We start from the raw sequence: 16464 nt of genomic DNA on the forward strand, positions 1-16464 counted from the left end.
GAGTTTGTCATCGACAAACATCTTGTTTTCAGCCTTTTTCCCCGTCTTATCAGTTCGGTGTTGCGCCACTGAAAATACAGAGAAAACCGCCGCCGCCAGTCATTGTGAAGCTCTTTCTTTGAAAAATCACAGGTTTTCAAAGAGCAACTTGTGTATATCGATAATCGTTTATACGAAAACGTAGAGAAAAGAGGAAAAATAAGGAAAACGAAGGAAAAAAATGGGAGATTGGGAGAGAAAATGTGGAGAGAAAGAGGGGAAAAAGAGATGGAAAATGAGAGAGAAAGGGAGCAATTCGAGAACAAGATGACGAAAGTGGGATATAGAAAATTTGCACACGAGAGATCATCTTCTTCTTGTTTAGTTTGGAGTAGCTCGCGCCGCCGATGGAACGGCTCCCGGTTGCACATTGATTCCTCCGATTCCAGCTGCTCCAACACCACCACCACCCATAACTCCGTTAAGACCCGCTGGTGCCGGTGGAGTGATTTGTCCGCCACCGCCGCCACCTGTGCCGAGCGTCAAGTTATGCATCTGAAGCATCAGACCCGTCTCCGGACCGCTCGGAAATTGTGGTCCTTGGAAAAAGTATTTGTAGGGTGTCGGTTGTCCGGAAACTGATTGCGGCATTTTCGGCCGATCCTCGAGCTCTTTGTACTCCAACTTTAACTCTTTCGGAATTTTTCGCCATTGCATCTGATCGAACACGTTGTAATGCCCTTTTTCATAATTTCCCGTCTGTTCTTTCACTCCACCGTACTGAGAACGCGTCAACCACACCTGTTCGCTTTTGTGAAATCGCCATTCGCGAGCGTACCTGCAAAAAATTTGAAAATATAATGATTGTTTCGTGATAAAAAAGATTTTCTCAATTGCTAACATAAAATATATGTTTTTTTCAATTTTCTAGCTAAAATTTTAAAATTATTAATAATTTGATTCGTGAACTTCGACCGCGACGTAACTGCAAACGGAGCGGCTCAATAATTTTTATTTTAACTTTTCGCTAAGAACGCGTGATTCACATGATTTTTCATAAATTTATATATGAGGCGAAATAAGAATCAACTAAAATGATGAACAATTATGCGATCTTAACGAAAAAGCGGATTTTCTTGAAAGTTTTTCGCCCAGAACGAGTGATTTTCTATCATTTTGGCCAATTTTTTATGCGTTTCATATGTAAATTCATGAAAATCACAAATTCTCGGGGAAAAAAAAAAACTAAAATAAATTTTTTAAACACGACGCTCCGCTCGCGGTCATGGTCGATGCAGGTTTTTGGAATAAACTTTACTTACAATTCGCACGCCGCCGCCACCTGATAAATCTCGTTTGGACAGTTGTAAAAAAGATAGAATAACACGTCTTCTGAAACTTTATTCAATCGCAGCGGTGGAAGTTTGTCTCGAATATGATTATGCGTCATGTACTCCTCGGGCACCTTCACGTCGAGCTCGTGTGCTCGAATCGGCGAATCGGCCCACGGACCACCAAAGTTCATGTACAATTTTCGTCTGAAACAGAGGGAAATTAGAGTTTTTCTGGGCTTTTCGGGCTTTTCAGGCCACTACTCACTCTGACAAATTCAAATTCAAGCCCAACGTCGTAAGATCATAACCTAACGCCAGTGAAACAATGGAAGGATTGTCAACTGTCCGAAGATATGTCACCAAACCCGCCATCCCAAACTGATCGTCAAGCATTGACGCTGGAATGTTTGTCACTTCGCCTGAAATTAACAATTATTATTTTAAATGCTTATTTTTAAAGTATTCCCACCATCAGGATGAGTAATAATCCCATGCATAGGTCCTTCTTGACTATTTCTTGATATCCCGCTGAGCCGCGAGGGGTCACAATCGCCTAGGGGTCCAGCAAAGTCGACTTGATGGTCGTCTGCTAACATCTGCAATAATTTATCGATTATTTGATTGTCATCGACGCAGAAATTTTGTTGACATTAAATTAAATTTAAGTACGTTAGCCAGTTGATCTCCAAGCATTGATCGCTGTGTTTGACCAGAACCGACGCCGGGAAGCGCGGGAAAATCCTCGTTCTGTATTTGGAACTCGGGATTTGTTAGACTGGGGTCCGATCTCATCAGGTTAGCTGAAAATTAATTTTTGCATGGTTTAACAACACAGGAACACGACAAAAACTGCGAAAATTCGGAGAATTTTTATGGAAATTCTGAACGAAAAATCTCTGCGGGGTACGGTCGATCATGGAATACGCAACCACCGTCACGGACTTTTGCACACATTCAATATTGATTTTTCTTAAATAAAAAATAAAATTTTCCAAAAGAATTCGGCGGTTTTTTCTCGAATTCATCGGAATTTTGCAGTAAAAATGAGTAAATTTTATCAGAAAATTTGCGTTTTGCCTAAAAACTCACGGAAAGAAGTTGCCAACATCGAAAAATTGCACAATTGCGTTCAAAACAGAATGAAACACGCATTGTAATTTTTAAAATGTTCAATCAGAATTTCGCGCGCGCGCATTTTCAAAGAGCAAACAAAAATTGATTTAAAAAAAAATATATATTCGCGGTTCACAACCAGCTATCGTACTTTTTTTTTTAATTTTTGATACTTCATGCTTTTCATCACACAGAAAGAGAAAAAAGTAAAATTTACCATAATTGGGTCTTTGTGCGCCGTAAAGATCTCTCGACGGCGATGACTGGGCAACGTTCAAAACACCTCCGCTCGTTGTTGGGATTGGGGAGAATCCGCCGCCGCCGAGTGAGGACGTTCCTGAATAGAAATCGATGAAATGCCTTGAGAAATGAAATAATTGTTCTAATTTTTTTTAAATATTGATAAAAAGGATGAAAGATTCAAGGAAAACATTTCCGTGGACTTCCACACAAGCAGGTCAAATTTAATATTTTAATTTTAATTTTTTTCCATTTAACAATAAGAATGAGAGTTCGACAGTGAGTTTTTCATAGATTTAAGAATATTCTCAAGCTAATAAAAAAAAATCAGTGAATTTACCTTTCGCGCCCAGTGATGGAAACTGGGACTCGTCAATAATTGTTGCGTTGGAGTGAAAGTTGGAATGCGAAAGAAATTGCTGCGTTTGAGGCAATCGTCGTTCGGTAGCTACTCCACCGACTGAAAATAGGCTTTGGTTAATTTTAATTTAAAGTTTTCTTTCTGAATTTAAAATTATTTTCATGCGATCGATAATTCGAATTAATCGATTTTCCGCATGGATTTATTCGGATGGGTCTCGCCACGAACACACTTTGATATTCACGGTTTTTTTCGACAAAAACGTTAATTTTCGAAGGATTTCTCACGGAAATAAGACGGAATTATTCCCCAGGCTCAAATTTTTGCACCACACCAAAACTCGACCCGGAAATGTTTTTAACGCGAAAAGGTGTGTGCGCCTTTAAGAAGTATTGTAGTTGAAAACTTGTGTTGTTGCAGAATTCTCATCGATTTTTATTATTTTTTCAACCGATTGTTTCCAAATTGAGTTTTTAGAATAAACAAATATATTTTTGTTTGAAAACTATGAAAAATCGATGAAAATCTTGCAGCAACAAAAGCTTGAAATTACAGTTCTCTTTAAAGGCGCATAGCCTTTTGCATTTAGGGAAAATTTGTCGTGTCGAGACCGGGAGCCGTATTTTTTGACGAAAAACCGTCTCGGTAATAGGAAAGAGGTTCAAATATGAATTTTGGTTCACTGGCAGGGTCCATCAACAGGAGAGCTTTTTCATCCAGAATTAAGATCTTCGCGGCGAGACCCAGATATCTGAAACCTTCAAAAATCAAAACTCACCAGAATTCATAAGCACTGCGCTTATGGTAAATCCTATGCGGAGAGATGGCTACGTTCTACTCATAAATCTGAAAGAAAATCGATTTTGGTCACCAGTTTCGCATGCGGTTTAGACGGGACGGGGAGGGGTAGATCAATTGAGAAAACATCTGAAGTCGAAGAAGCGTGTCTAGAACACGATGTTGATGATGAAGCTGATTCACAAAAAAAAACACAGTCACATGATGGGCTGAGATGATGATCAGATCAGAATCCGAAAAATTCAGTGCGGTCGTGGTGTTCGAAAATCGAAGAAAGCAGCGGAGAAATGAGAGACGACGACGAGAAATCGAACAATGCTGTGTGTGTATTTCCTACTCACTCTCTCTCTCTCACGTACCCTCTCCTCTCCCTCAACCATTTTCTCTACTGTCTCCGCCGCTCTCTATCTCTCTTCTTCTCCATTTTTCTGTCCCCCATAGAGGCCGGCAGTCAATAGGGGCTGCAGTGTTACCGTACCCCCGAAAACCTGCAGATCAAACACGACGAGATAGTGTGTCGAGTGGAAGAGGGCGCGGAGATGCACGCGACTGCTCGCGGGCCGTACGATCGAGCGCGTTTGCTACTGAAGGGGGGGGGGGGGGGAGGGGGGGTTGGTTGACCTGACCTCTCTTTGCCTCTCTCTCGAAAATGGAATGAATGGGAAGAGATAGAGAGTTAGGAGAGAGGATGTGCAGAAGCACAGAGAAAGCTAATCAAACCGAATGTGGTCTTTTAGTAAAAGAAGTGAGAACGATGGACCCATGAGCACACAAGATGCTCCTTCCTCATTGATTTCTTCCCCCTCTCCTTACTCATTTTTCACTAAATCGGTCAACTGGAAATTTGTGTATGTAGCATGCTTCTTCTGATCTCTAAATCTCGGCCTTTTCTGGCTTTACTACAAAAAAAAACCAAAAAAATTGTTCAAAAAGCTCGTAAATAATTTAAATGGGGTTCGAGCAAGACACAAGGCTATGTGCTCATTTTGTGAGTATTTATTTTATGGTGCATCGTTCAGTTATGCAGCTAGATTTTTTTTGGTTTTTTTTTTAGATAAAAAGATGTTAAAAATTTTGGAAGAAAGTAGTTTTTGGTAATATGTTTTTCTACCATAAAAGTTGTGTGCCTTTTATCCCAATTTTACAATTTTGCACAAAAAATACGGTACCAGGTCTCGACACGAAATTTTTTTTGAGAAATGCAAGAAAGCGTGCACCTTGAAAGAGTACTGTAATTTCAAATTTGTTGAATTTTCCTTAATTTGTAATGATTTTCTCAGAGTTTGTCAATAAAAAAAAAGTATATTTTATAAAAAAAGTATGAAATCCCGCAGCACTAAAAATTTCAAATTACAGTACTCCTTAAAGGCGCACACCCTTTTGCAGTTAACAAAAATTTGTCGCGTCGAGACCGGATACCGTATTTTCGGGCGAAAACCGAAACCCTTTGCGTCCAAGTAATACCGAATTTTTAAGAATGATTTTTGGAATTTTTTGCTTGAAAAATTGCAATTAATTGAATTATAATTATTCTACCTAAGAAAAAAAAACCTAAGTTTTATGGTTTTTTTTTTGAAAAAAAAATTATTTGATTTTCAGATCAATCTAAAAAATTCTGAAATTCACTTGAATTGTCATTTTTCCAAATAGAAAACCAATTTTTTCAGAATTTTCATTAGGAATTTGTTGTTTTCCTAGATTTTTTCCCCACTTCCTTAAAAAAACCAAAAGTTCACAATGGAAATTTATGCAAAAATTGTGGCATTTACTTTGGTCTCCATAGTTTTTTAGATTTCATTTTTCATTCTGGAATAGTTTTGTGAATTTTTCCTGAATTTAAGAATTTTTCGGATTTTTAGGACGTTTTTAAGTACGAAAAATAGAAAAACAAAAAAAAAATTAATCTCCAATTTGAAAGTTATTTTTTCGCAATTTTTCAGCTCTTATGGTGAAAATTTGAAAAATCCTCCCGTCAAAATTTTAAAAAATAAATTAAAAAAAACCTCCGAATTTTCCCTCTCCGCACCTGTAAACGTACTAATCCTTCAGTTTTACAATCCCTCTTCTCGATCCAATTCCTCTTTGACAAACTTTTTTGTGGTGTATTCCAATTTTCCCTTCAACTCTAATAACTCGTGAAATGATCCGTCGTGTTCGTGTGGCTCTGAAGTATGTCTTCTCGCGTCAATTTCATCTTTATTTCCGATATTTCTTATTGAAAAAAAAAGATCATAATAATTCGTTCAGACACTCACACCCAATACATGCCGACGAGAAGAGCAATTTGATGCCGTCGCTGCTCGGCGCACCTAATAATCGTTTAAGAGTTGTCCTACTCTTTCTGTTCATTTTCTTTTTGTACGTCTGGAATCGTAGAGAAGCATCGTATTCTGATGAGATTCGGAGGAAGGATGAGCAAGTGGAAATGTTGCAGAAAGAGCACGCAAGTGCTCTCGAAAAGTTGAGGGGTAGGTCTTCTGAGTTTTTAAAAAATTATATATGTAGCTTAGAAAAAGTTCTAGTTAACATTGTTTACGTGGCCTAGAAAAATCTGAAGTTAGGCCATCAATCGATTTTCAGAAAATTCTGAATTTCCGTCAATTTATTTCTAAGAACATTCGAATTTCCCGCTAAAACTATTTCAATCAGATTTTTTAAATTTCTCGCAGAAAAATTTTCTCGAAAAAAATTAATTATTGGTCACAGTTTGATCTCAAAAAATTTGAACTTACTACAAATTTAGACTACAAATTTTTTGGACAAAATTTTACCAAAATTTTGTTCTCAGAGACTTAGATTTTCTTGCCAACTTTTATTTGGTAAATTTTAAATTCCGATTAATATTAGTTTTTGAAATAATAAGTACTATAAACTTAAGTTTATAAATAAAATTGATATCGGTGATTTTTTTTCTTCGAAAAACCCTCCAAATTGAGTAGATCTGCCATTAAAAAAAAACTGAAAAAAAAACACTTTAAAAGTCAAATCACTGTTTTTTTCTTTCAGTAATCTGGCTGCACAAAAAGAAGATCGAGGCTGAATTACAATCCCGCCACGCCGAATCAACCAAATTTTTAAGCAAAATTAAATTAAAAGAGTCAGAAATTTACGGGTTGAAGACAAAACAAGAAACGTGCCAGAAGGAGTTGACGGATTGTCAGGTAAGATTTGAAATTTTTTTAAAACCATAATTCATGTTTTATAGACTTTAAAAGAAGAGCCAAAAGAGCAAAAAAAAGAAAACAATAAAAACGATGAAAATTCGAAGAAAACAATCGAAAAATATGAACAAGAAATTGCGGGTCTCAAAGAGAAAATTGAAGGTTTGGAGGAGAAGGTGAAGAATAATTATTCGGATGAAAATTCTAGCTTGAAGGTAATCTGAAATTAATTACCAAAATATTTCAAAAAATTTATTCCAGGAGGAACTGAAACAGTGCGAAACGAGGATCAGGCAGTTGACAGGGGTAAGTTAAGATGAAGCTGGGAATTGTTGTCCATAACCATAGAGAGATGGGTCATCAAATGATAATCCCGTGAAAGTGGTTGTTGGTTGACAGGACCAATTGGTATAAGGGGGCATGAAGGCGTTTGGGTACATGTTGCTTGCAGTGGAGAGCAGTTGCTGGAATAAGTTTTAGGAGGGTTTTTGATTAGTTATGAAAATTCTAAAATTTAGAAAAAGTGGAGATAGGAGAAAAAGTGGAGATAGCATAATTTTTACCGACTTCAAAATTTCTCCATTAAGCTGCAAGAGTTAAAAAAAAAGTAGCATAAACTTTATTTAAAACATTTTTTGAAAATTTCAACTAACCTGTTGCTCGATACTCCTCGGATCAGTCATCTGAAGACTTGTCAAGAATGTTGTACTTGAAATCCCAGGGATCAATGGCTTCATATCAACTAGAACCTCCTCTTTGACAGTATCCGATGGTACAACTTCTACATCAGACACAACTGGTGGTGGTTGAGATGGAGCCACTAGATTTGTGTCGAAATGAGAAGTTGGAATTGGGAAGGCGCTTGTGTAAATTGAGGTATCAAATGATGACGATGAGGAAGAGGAGTTGTTGATTTGGGAGGTGTTGGCACTATCAGTGATGGAGTTGGGGTATTGGAACTGAAAAATTGAAAGTGTTAGATCTGCACCCCGATTGTGCTCTATTTTGACCGCTTATATCATGGTTGCCTGAAATTTTATCAAATAATTGTCATTATTTAAATGTAGAGAAATATTTTGCCCATATTTTGTCAACTGACAATTTTTGATAACAACAAAGGGAGTCAAGATATAAGCTGTCAAAGTAGACCAAGGCATGGAGTCCACTTTTTGGGCTTTTTTGGTAGGCAGGCACGCCTTCAGGCGTACTTACCTACTTTATATTTTTCTGCCTATGCCTGCCTATGATCTAAAATTTACAAGCAGGCATAGTTGTCTTTGTGAAATATTTGCACAGTTCGCTAATTTCTTTAAGATCTTTTTGAGATTGGCACAGTTTCCTCGGAGTTTTGAGTATTTTCATGAAAGTTTTTTTTGGAAAAACAATTATTAATAAAATTATTTTTAATTGGGAATATAAAGCAACTTTGCTTCATTTTATAAGAGTTGTAACGAAAATTTCACAACTAACTAGTAAGGACTCTGGGGCTAAACGATAAGCTTACTACAGATTCACCAATATTTTTAGTACAATTTCGTAAATTTGTTGCCTGTTCGAATTTTTCATGGGGCGTTAGCGTTCAGATTCCCGAAAATCTTCACTGGGCAATTATTTACCTTAAAAAACTGGAAAGGATCCATAGTTTGAATATTCTGTGGCCACTTCAACCCGTTGAAAAACGGAAGCTGTTGCTGTAGAATGGTCCCTGTTTCAGTAGTTTCCGTCGTATTCGCATAACCCATTTTTCCGATTCCAAGTCTTTTGACACGTCTGTAAATACATGAACAAATAGTCATTTTTCACGAGTGTATAATAATAATAATCCTCTTGTCACTATCCATACCTTCTCTTAAAGTTGCCGTTGTCAAACTGAGGCGCATTGTCCGCCACCATTTGCCAATAGTTGCCCTTTCTGTCGTTCGCGCAGCTTTGTCCGTCTCGTGCTTTTTTGACAAAGCAGTCGTTGAGTGACAGATTGTGTCGAATACTGTTCTGCCATCCCTGTTTTCGTTTCGCGTCCGCGTCACGGTAATATGGGAATTTGGCCTCGATGAACTGAAACACACATCATCGGTTTTGTTTGCGCCTGATAGGAAACTAACATACTTTGAAAGGTTATATCTCGGTTCATAATAAAGATATCAATGAATGATCAACTACAAACCTATAGAAAAATAACCAAAAAATATTTGGCTGGTAGACAATTTTTGTTTAGGACAAACGAGAGCTGAGATATTAACTGTCAAAGTTGAATACTAAGGTTTTTGGGTCTTGACACGAAGAAGGTCTATATATATATATATTGACATTGTTATTGACTTGTAGGAGAGAGGAAAAGTTGTTCACTGTGTAAATGTTATGGGAGAGGCACAGGGTGCCCCCCACACCAAATTAGTCAGATCTATTAAGGTTGATGAGTCAAAACGGAAGAGTGGAAGTGGTGGGTTACGGTAGATGTGCTGGCTAGTGAGTTGGGTTTTCCAGAGTTAGATTGAACTGAACATTACTAGATCACTTGTGACAGGGTTACGGTAGGGCAGGGCTAGGTGGAAAAAAAAAGCAACCAACTGAATATCACAACAAAAATATCAATGTATGAAACTTACTGTACGAAAATGTGATATGGGAAAGATGATGTAGAACCTTAAGAACTTTTTTTCGAATTTCGTTTTTTTTGTAGCAATAAGGAGCAGATTAATTTTACTGCTATATAATCGTGTTAGAAAATCTCCAAAATAACAGATATTTTGAGGCTTTTCTAGTAATTTCAAAACAATTTAAAGTACAAAAAATATAGGGAGAATCTCCGGAGAAGTGACGAATATTTTTCTGGATTTTTAAATGAAGTATATGTCATTACAAGATGATCGCCAAATTTTTCGCTTCAAAGGAGCATTTTGAACTAGAAAATGTTTCATTAAATGGCTCGGCTTGATCAGTTTTATATGACTAAATAGACTCCGATGATTCAAGTTTTCAAATAATTGAAATTTACAAAAAAATCTTTCAAACGTTTGCCTATACCTGAAAAACTTAAAAGAAGATAAAAATCGGATTTGGAACAATTTCAGCAGCCTCGAAGTTAGTGTAAAGTGAGATAAAAATTCTCAGAAAAAAAGTAATTTTTAAAGTTTTGGAATTGAATTTCGTAGATCTATTTTTGCAGGAATAACTGAAAGTTCTAGCACATATTTTAATACTCAATATGACGTCCAAAAAAAACTGGAATATTCCGCTAACATTGTGAAAAATTTGCTCAAAAATTCTTCAAAATTTGAATTGCCGCACCAGTTTTGGGTTTTTAAAATGGTATTTTTCCGCAAAAAAGTATTTAGTTTTAGCAAAATTTTCATGATAATTCCTCCAAAACCGCTATACCAAAAAAACGTTATCGAAAAGCTTCCCGTTACCTTGTAAATCTGATTCAACGTCATTCTCTTATCCGGCGAAGCATCGATTGCCATTGCAATAAGTGCAACGTAACTGTATGGCGGCTTGTCAATCGAATTTCCCTCTTGACTGGAAAGAGCTCTTTTATTTTCAAAACTTTGCCTCTAACAGAATTTTGCAACGGGGATTTTGTATTTAGAGAAGAAGAAAAAGAAAATATGTTTCCCCTCTCTCTCTCCCTCTCTAAAAACAATAATAAATAAATAAAATAAATAAATACATAACTTACACAATATGAAATGGAAGATGTGTTTGATGGCGAGTCATGATTATTGTATTTTTTTATGGTAGGGGGTGTCAAATGAGACAACGGATTATGCAGAAGCTAAGAGTGAGGGCGGGGTCTCGGAACTGTGAAGACGGAGGTGTGGGTGGAGGGAAAGAAATGGAAGAAGATTGTGCACACTGTCTCCTTCTCCCCCCTGTGTGCTCCTGACATTTTCTGGTGCTGATTCACTGGTAAAAGGGAAACAGAAACATCCAATCTGATCATCTCTTACTTTTTATATTTTGTAAATAAACGAAAAATCGAAAGGGAGAACACGACGACGATTGGAGAATATTTGTATTACAACACAAAATTACACACAACTTTTTACAGGGAGGAGCCATCGAGCATTACTCGCAAAATGAGACGGCACATTTCAGCAGGAATCAGAAGGTTTGTGCTTCTTTTTGTTGTACACAGTACTCCCGTTACAGTAATCTGGAATTATTCTGAAAATTTTGCGATTTTTTAATCCTTAACTTGACCATATTTTTTGACTTTCCAGCGACTTTTAGTCACCTTTCATTCATTGTATTTTTTCTACTAGACTTCCAGGCACTTTCCTTTACTTTGACAGCGTATATCTCAGCTCTTTTTGATTTTATCAAAAATTATTAACTGGCAAAGTACTCCCAAAATAATTCTCTACATTTTATTAGTTTATCATTTTTTGTTAAAATCTAAGTGAACCAAGACATAAGTCGTCAAAGTGGAGCAATGTCGGCGCAAGGCTAATAGGGAAAATTGGCAAAATAGTAGATCAAAATGATTTCCAATTTTTTTTTTCAAACTTCTGAAAAACAAATTTGTTTTAAAATTAATGATTATAAACCACAAGTATCGTTTTTTTTTTAATTTAAATTTAATTTCATTAAAAACTGGATTTTTTTAACTTTTTAAATTTCCAGCCACATTTTTGGGCATTGTTTTCTGTAGCCTCGAAAAGTGAATAGAAGTGCCTGGATCGACCAAAATAATTTGAAATATTTGTTTTAATGCTAAAACGGTCAATTCAGACAAAACTAGCCATTTTCCAAAGCATCAGAAAAATTTAGAAACAAATTTAGAAAACTTGAAAATTTTTGATTGCAAAATTTTCGATTTTTTCGAAAAAAAAAAGATTTTTATCAATAATAATTTCCCTCAAGAAAGTGATTTTAAAAATGGTTGTTTAAAATAATTCACCACATAATCAGAATTTCAAATATTCAAACAATTTCCAAAATTGGATATTTTTCATAGATAGTTCTATTTTTTCACACTTTCAATTTTTCTCTGTGTAGTTTCAGAATCACAAGATATTTTCCCATTTGAAACGAAAACATATCACTTTAAATAAATCACCTGAATATTTGCCACTGTTTTGCTTATCTGTCTGACTTTCTCTTATCAACAAATTGTTTCAAACTTTTTGATCAAAGGTCTTGCTTGTTTCTATTTTTACTTACTCCCTGTATTTCTTTTCACATGAGTCTACAAGAGAGAAAAAAGTAGCCGTCATAAGGGTCAACTAACTACTCCATTTTCAGGCTGATGAACCATTGTTCTTCGATCGAGGTAACATTCAACATCACATCCCGCAAAAGTTGTTATTGGGACGAGAATTGGTGCAGACACTGGAAGAGGCAAAAGTGAAAAAGTTGGAGGAGAGAGAACAAATGGACAAGCATCCACAGGATCGCGATAATAAAGGTGACATTTTGACTGGAAATTTATTTTTTTCTTTGGGTTACTGTAGCTGAAAAAATCTGAAATTTGTCGTGGACGTGTTAAAAAAAAATCCCAAAAATAGAAGCTACCAAAAAATATTAAAATGAAAAAACTGAAATACGAAAACAGACAGTGTGCATGCTAAAAAAGTGTGGTAGGTAAATTGGTAGGCAGGCAGATGTATGACAGAACGGCACATTTGATTACGTACCTACCTGCCTAACTAGAAATATGCCTACCTACGTGAAAATGTGCCTACCATTCTGTTACCGCACCTCCCACTTAGTAACTTATCCACCTATTTCTACCTAGCCTATTATGTACCTACCTACTTACTATCATGACAATCTATACTTGAATACGGGAGTACCGACCTATTTGGTAACGCGCCTACCTAAACAACATGCCCACCTACTGATAACGTGCTAACCTACCTGGTGACGTACCTACCGACCTGAAGATTTGCCTACCTGTTTAGAAACGCGCCTACCCATTTGATAACGTTCCTACCTACCTCATATTGTATCTATCTACTTGATAGCGTGAGTACCTATCTGTGCCTAACGTGCCTATTTACCTGATAATATGCCTACCTGTTTCAACGTACCTATTCACCTACCTACCTCTCTAGGAACAGGTCTACCTGGTTAATAACGCGCCCCTATCTACCTGACAACTTGCCTACCTACTTGGGCCTACCTGCCTGGAACACTAGTGGCGTGCTTACTTGCCTTGAAATGTGCCTACCTACCTGGCAACAGGTTTAACTACCTAAGAATTTTTCAAACAACCATATTCAGCGTATTTCAAAATTCGAGTTATAATTTATTTTTGAATCAATTCTATTTGACCCTACCAAAAACATATGTCTGTCTAGAAAACTAGACAACCTTCAAGCTTTACCCCCATTCAACACAATCTAATTAGTTTGCTTTTATAACATTCCCCCTAAAATCTACGTCACCGTTCCGCCTTGCAAGAGTCCAATTGTAGTTAGAACGGGATGATTTAGTGCGGTGAACCGAACCGGACATAAATCTCTCCCCATCTTCGCAACAAAAAAAAACCATATCAAAAGTTTTGTTAGCAAAGATAAAAGAAAATTGGCAGATAAACTTGTGTTACTTTCCAATTAACCTGTGACGTTGCAGATAAAGAGGTCAACGAGCAGCCGGACAATGAGGAGCAGGATTATAAAGAGCACTAGGAGCATTCCAGTTGGAACTTTATTTTGAAATTCAGGGTTTTTTTCTCAAATTGCATTTTTCTGTATAAGCACACATCAAATGTATTATCATTACATATTTTAATTTATAAAATTCAAATTTCTATTGCAATAAATTGTATTTTTATTTGAACTTTTTGTTCTATTATAGATTGTTGTACTCTTCAGCGCTTCAAAAAACGTAGAGATAAGAGAGAGAAAGTGCCGGTACCATTCGGTGCCTGGCCTTCAAACGGCGCTTCCTTTGGACCCGAATCCGACTTTTTTGGCAACATATTCGGTGGAAAAGAGGGGGAAAGGAAACATTACGGTGGACATGTTTTGAATTTTCAAACGGGTAAGGGTGTTGGGGAAAGCGTTGGAGGGAAGGGTTTTGGGGTAATGTAAAGCAGGGGTGGATGGAAATTGCCGTTTGGCAAATTTGGCAAATCGGCAAATTGTCGGTTTGCCGGAAATTTTCATTTTCTGCAATTTGCCGGTTTGCCGATTTGCCGGATATCAACTTGCCGGAAGTGTGCCTTTGAAAAAGTTTTTCTTTTTTCTTCAGATAATTACATACATAGAATTAGCTTACTTTTCAAAGTAGATGTAGGAACATTTATAGGATGCGTACAGTTTTGCCGATTGAAATTTAAATTCAAAAAGTTTCAAAAAAAAAATGTACAAAACACAATTTGGCAATTGCCGTTTTTCAGCAAATTTGGCAAATCGGCAAATTGTCGGTTTGCTGGAAATTTTCATTTTCTGCAATTTGCCGGTTTGCCGATTTGCCGGATATCAACTTGCCGGAAGTGTGCCTTTGAAAAAGTTTTTCTTTTTTCTTCAGATAATTACATACATAGAATTAGCTTACTTTTCAAAGTAGATGTAGGAACATTCATAGGATGCGTACAGTTTTGCCGATTGAAATTTAAATTCAAAAAGTTTCAAAAAAAAAAAATGTACAAAACACAATTTGACAATTGCCGTTTTTCAGCAAATTTGGCAAATCGGCAATTTGCTGGTTGGCCGATTTGCCGAAAATTTTTATTTCCGACAATTTGCCGATTTGCCGGAAAAATCGTTTACCAATGAGGCGTTTACCAAAAAAATCATTAAAATTGCCAACTGAATAATTATTTGAAAAATAAAGTGAATTTTCACAGACCTTTTAAAAGCCTTTCAAAAAGAAAGTGTGCAATCGGCATTTTTGGTCATTTCTGTAATTTTGCCAATTTAAAATTGCCAAAATCGTCAAAACTTTCTATACATATTTAAATCTTTTAAAGCTTCTGAGACCAATTTCACCAAAAAGTTTTAAAATCATGTGGCCACTGGAATTTTATTGCTCTACGATTTTCTGAAAACCAAAAAAAATATCAAACTGTGATCTCTTAAACCTTAAATTTGAAGCCGCCGTTCAATGTTCATCTCGATTTTTGAACAAGGCACCTGGCCCCCGTTTTTTCAAAAAAGAATAAGCTTCTTCTTGTGTAGGGGTCACCTCTCTATTATTCTTCGTTACACACACAAGCGGCTATGATCACTGGCCATCATTATCATCACAGGTCCTCTTTTGAACAATACTGTAATGTCCATTGTTCTTGCCTCCAAAAATTCTTAGGTTACCGCGCGCGCCGGCGAAATGGAGAAGGCTTATAGTGTCAGAGACAATGAATGACCTAAAAAGTTTGGTGACTGTTTCTGCTGAAACTTGTAAACCGTTCTTCTTTTTCTCCTCTTGTTCTTAACGAATACAGTTTTTATTTCTCAATCAGAACACACACAGAAAAGAATGAAAATGAGGAAGAAATTGAGATTACATGGTTGTCATTTTCTACCTGTTGAAGAAGATGAAGTTGGGTGTAATTTTATTGTCAATTCTCGTTATCTGACCTTTTGGGTTAAATTCCTTTTACCCCGCTATCTTCACATGTCACGGGGGTCACTCTTGATGAAATCAGAGAAAAATCAGAGAATTGTCAGCATCATTGAAACTTTTTTTGTGATCCGTGTACTTTTGGAAAATTCTTGATATTGTGATCTTGTTTTGGAGCAAGTTCGGGAGGCTTTACTGGAAAATAGCTGAGCTCAATTTGGAACTTTCTAAGGACATTTTGGTTAGGTAACTTTTAGCTAGAGCTCTACAAAATGCTACCTTGGTCTGAAAATTTTGAAGATAATTTTTTAACAACTTTTGATGTTTGCTCCAGACCTGGAATTTTCAGACTTTTGACAAGTTTAGAGGTGCCCGTATATTTACTCCAGATTGAAATTTTTGAAAATCTGGCAAATTTTCGGGAAGCTTTTTGGTTAGTACATATTACTCGTTTTTTTTTTTGAAAAATTCTCTTTGATTTTAAGTTTTTCGGAGAAAAAATTTCATGGAAACTCTAGTTGGTTGCAGATTTGAAATCATTTCAAAATTGAAAAAGAGTTGGGAAAACCCAAACTTTTTATTTTGATGAAAGAAACTGCCTGAAATTTTTATAACCAAGAATTGGGCGAGGCTTCTCTGGTATTTCTCAACAAAATTTGTATAGCTAGAGTTAAATTTTTTCCAGGAAAACCAATTGAACAAATAATTTTTTCTACATTATTTAATTTTTATTTTAAAAAACTGGGGTGCCCAGAGGAAATTATTTCTGACCTCTGACATCCCAAATCATTCTTTAAAAAAAAAACTTGATTTATTTCTCACATTAGTTCGGAAAGTTGAACAAATGTAGCGTGAAAATTCTCTCTGTCTATAGTTTAGTCAACATGTTTACTGTACTGATTGGCAACAATCTGTACAAATTGTAGTGGGAGCTCTGAAAATTTTTATTTTGAACTGTAGAATTCTC

At 36.2% G+C, this 16464-nt stretch overlaps 3 protein-coding genes across 6 annotated transcripts; 1 reads left to right on the forward strand and 2 right to left on the reverse strand.

Annotated features, from left to right (window-relative positions):
• Positions 1-154: 154 nt before the first annotated feature.
• Positions 155-3873, reverse strand: ntl-2.1 (NOT2/NOT3/NOT5 C-terminal domain-containing protein; the record flags this gene model as incomplete). 4 transcript variants are annotated; one of them, NM_062371.6, is made up of 8 exons in its annotated part: positions 156-817; positions 1302-1517; positions 1579-1732; positions 1783-1909; positions 1983-2113; positions 2644-2763; positions 3007-3126; positions 3806-3873. In NM_062371.6, the coding sequence occupies 8 exons, from the start codon at positions 3813-3815 to the stop codon at positions 361-363; spliced, it is 1335 nt and encodes a 444-aa protein (NP_494772.1). The 4 variants fall into 4 exon arrangements, with proteins under 4 accessions (NP_494773.1, NP_494772.1, NP_001431068.1 ...); NM_001444149.1 differs by having other exon boundaries at positions 1963-2113; NM_062372.6 differs by lacking the exons at positions 2644-2763; positions 3007-3126; positions 3806-3873 and adding an exon at positions 2403-2456 and having other exon boundaries at positions 155-817.
• Positions 3874-6072: 2199 nt separating this feature from the next.
• On the forward strand, positions 6073-13767 carry B0286.1 (uncharacterized protein). Its single transcript, NM_062375.8, has 7 exons — positions 6073-6293; positions 6832-6986; positions 7031-7201; positions 7248-7292; positions 11038-11097; positions 12234-12396; positions 13566-13767. The coding sequence occupies exons 1-7, from the start codon at positions 6251-6253 to the stop codon at positions 13619-13621; spliced, it is 693 nt and encodes a 230-aa protein (NP_494776.2). The 5' UTR covers positions 6073-6250; the 3' UTR covers positions 13622-13767.
• Positions 7000-10821, reverse strand: fkh-6 (Forkhead transcription factor fkh-6). Its single transcript, NM_062374.3, has 6 exons — positions 10666-10821; positions 10397-10505; positions 8830-9041; positions 8603-8756; positions 7640-7945; positions 7000-7450 (listed from the first exon to the last, which is right to left on the reverse strand). Exons 1-6 carry the CDS (start codon positions 10701-10703, stop codon positions 7298-7300), a joined length of 972 nt encoding a protein of 323 aa, NP_494775.1. The 5' UTR covers positions 10704-10821; the 3' UTR covers positions 7000-7297.
• Positions 13768-16464: the final 2697 nt, after the last annotated feature.

Source organism: Caenorhabditis elegans, chromosome II (assembly GCF_000002985.6).
Source record: "Caenorhabditis elegans chromosome II".
NCBI lineage: Eukaryota > Metazoa > Nematoda > Chromadorea > Rhabditida > Rhabditidae > Caenorhabditis > Caenorhabditis elegans.

Bases quoted from the DNA above. Each gene is read 5' to 3' on its own strand.
- fkh-6 (NM_062374.3), bottom strand. From the start codon at position 10,703: ATGACTCGCCATCAAACACATCTTCCATTTCATATTGT. The intron at 9,042-10,396 runs GTAACGGGAAGC...TGTGTGTTTCAG, and splicing joins CGTTGAATCAGATTTACAAG to TTCATCGAGGCCAAATTCCC. The intron at 8,757-8,829 runs GTATGGATAGTG...ATGTATTTACAG, and splicing joins AACGGCAACTTTAAGAGAAG to ACGTGTCAAAAGACTTGGAA.
- B0286.1 (NM_062375.8), top strand. From the start codon at position 6,251: ATGTTGCAGAAAGAGCACGCAAGTGCTCTCGAAAAGTTGAGGG. The intron at 7,202-7,247 runs GTAATCTGAAAT...AATTTATTCCAG, and splicing joins ATGAAAATTCTAGCTTGAAG to GAGGAACTGAAACAGTGCGA. The intron at 7,293-11,037 runs GTAAGTTAAGAT...AACTTTTTACAG, and splicing joins GGATCAGGCAGTTGACAGGG to GGAGGAGCCATCGAGCATTA.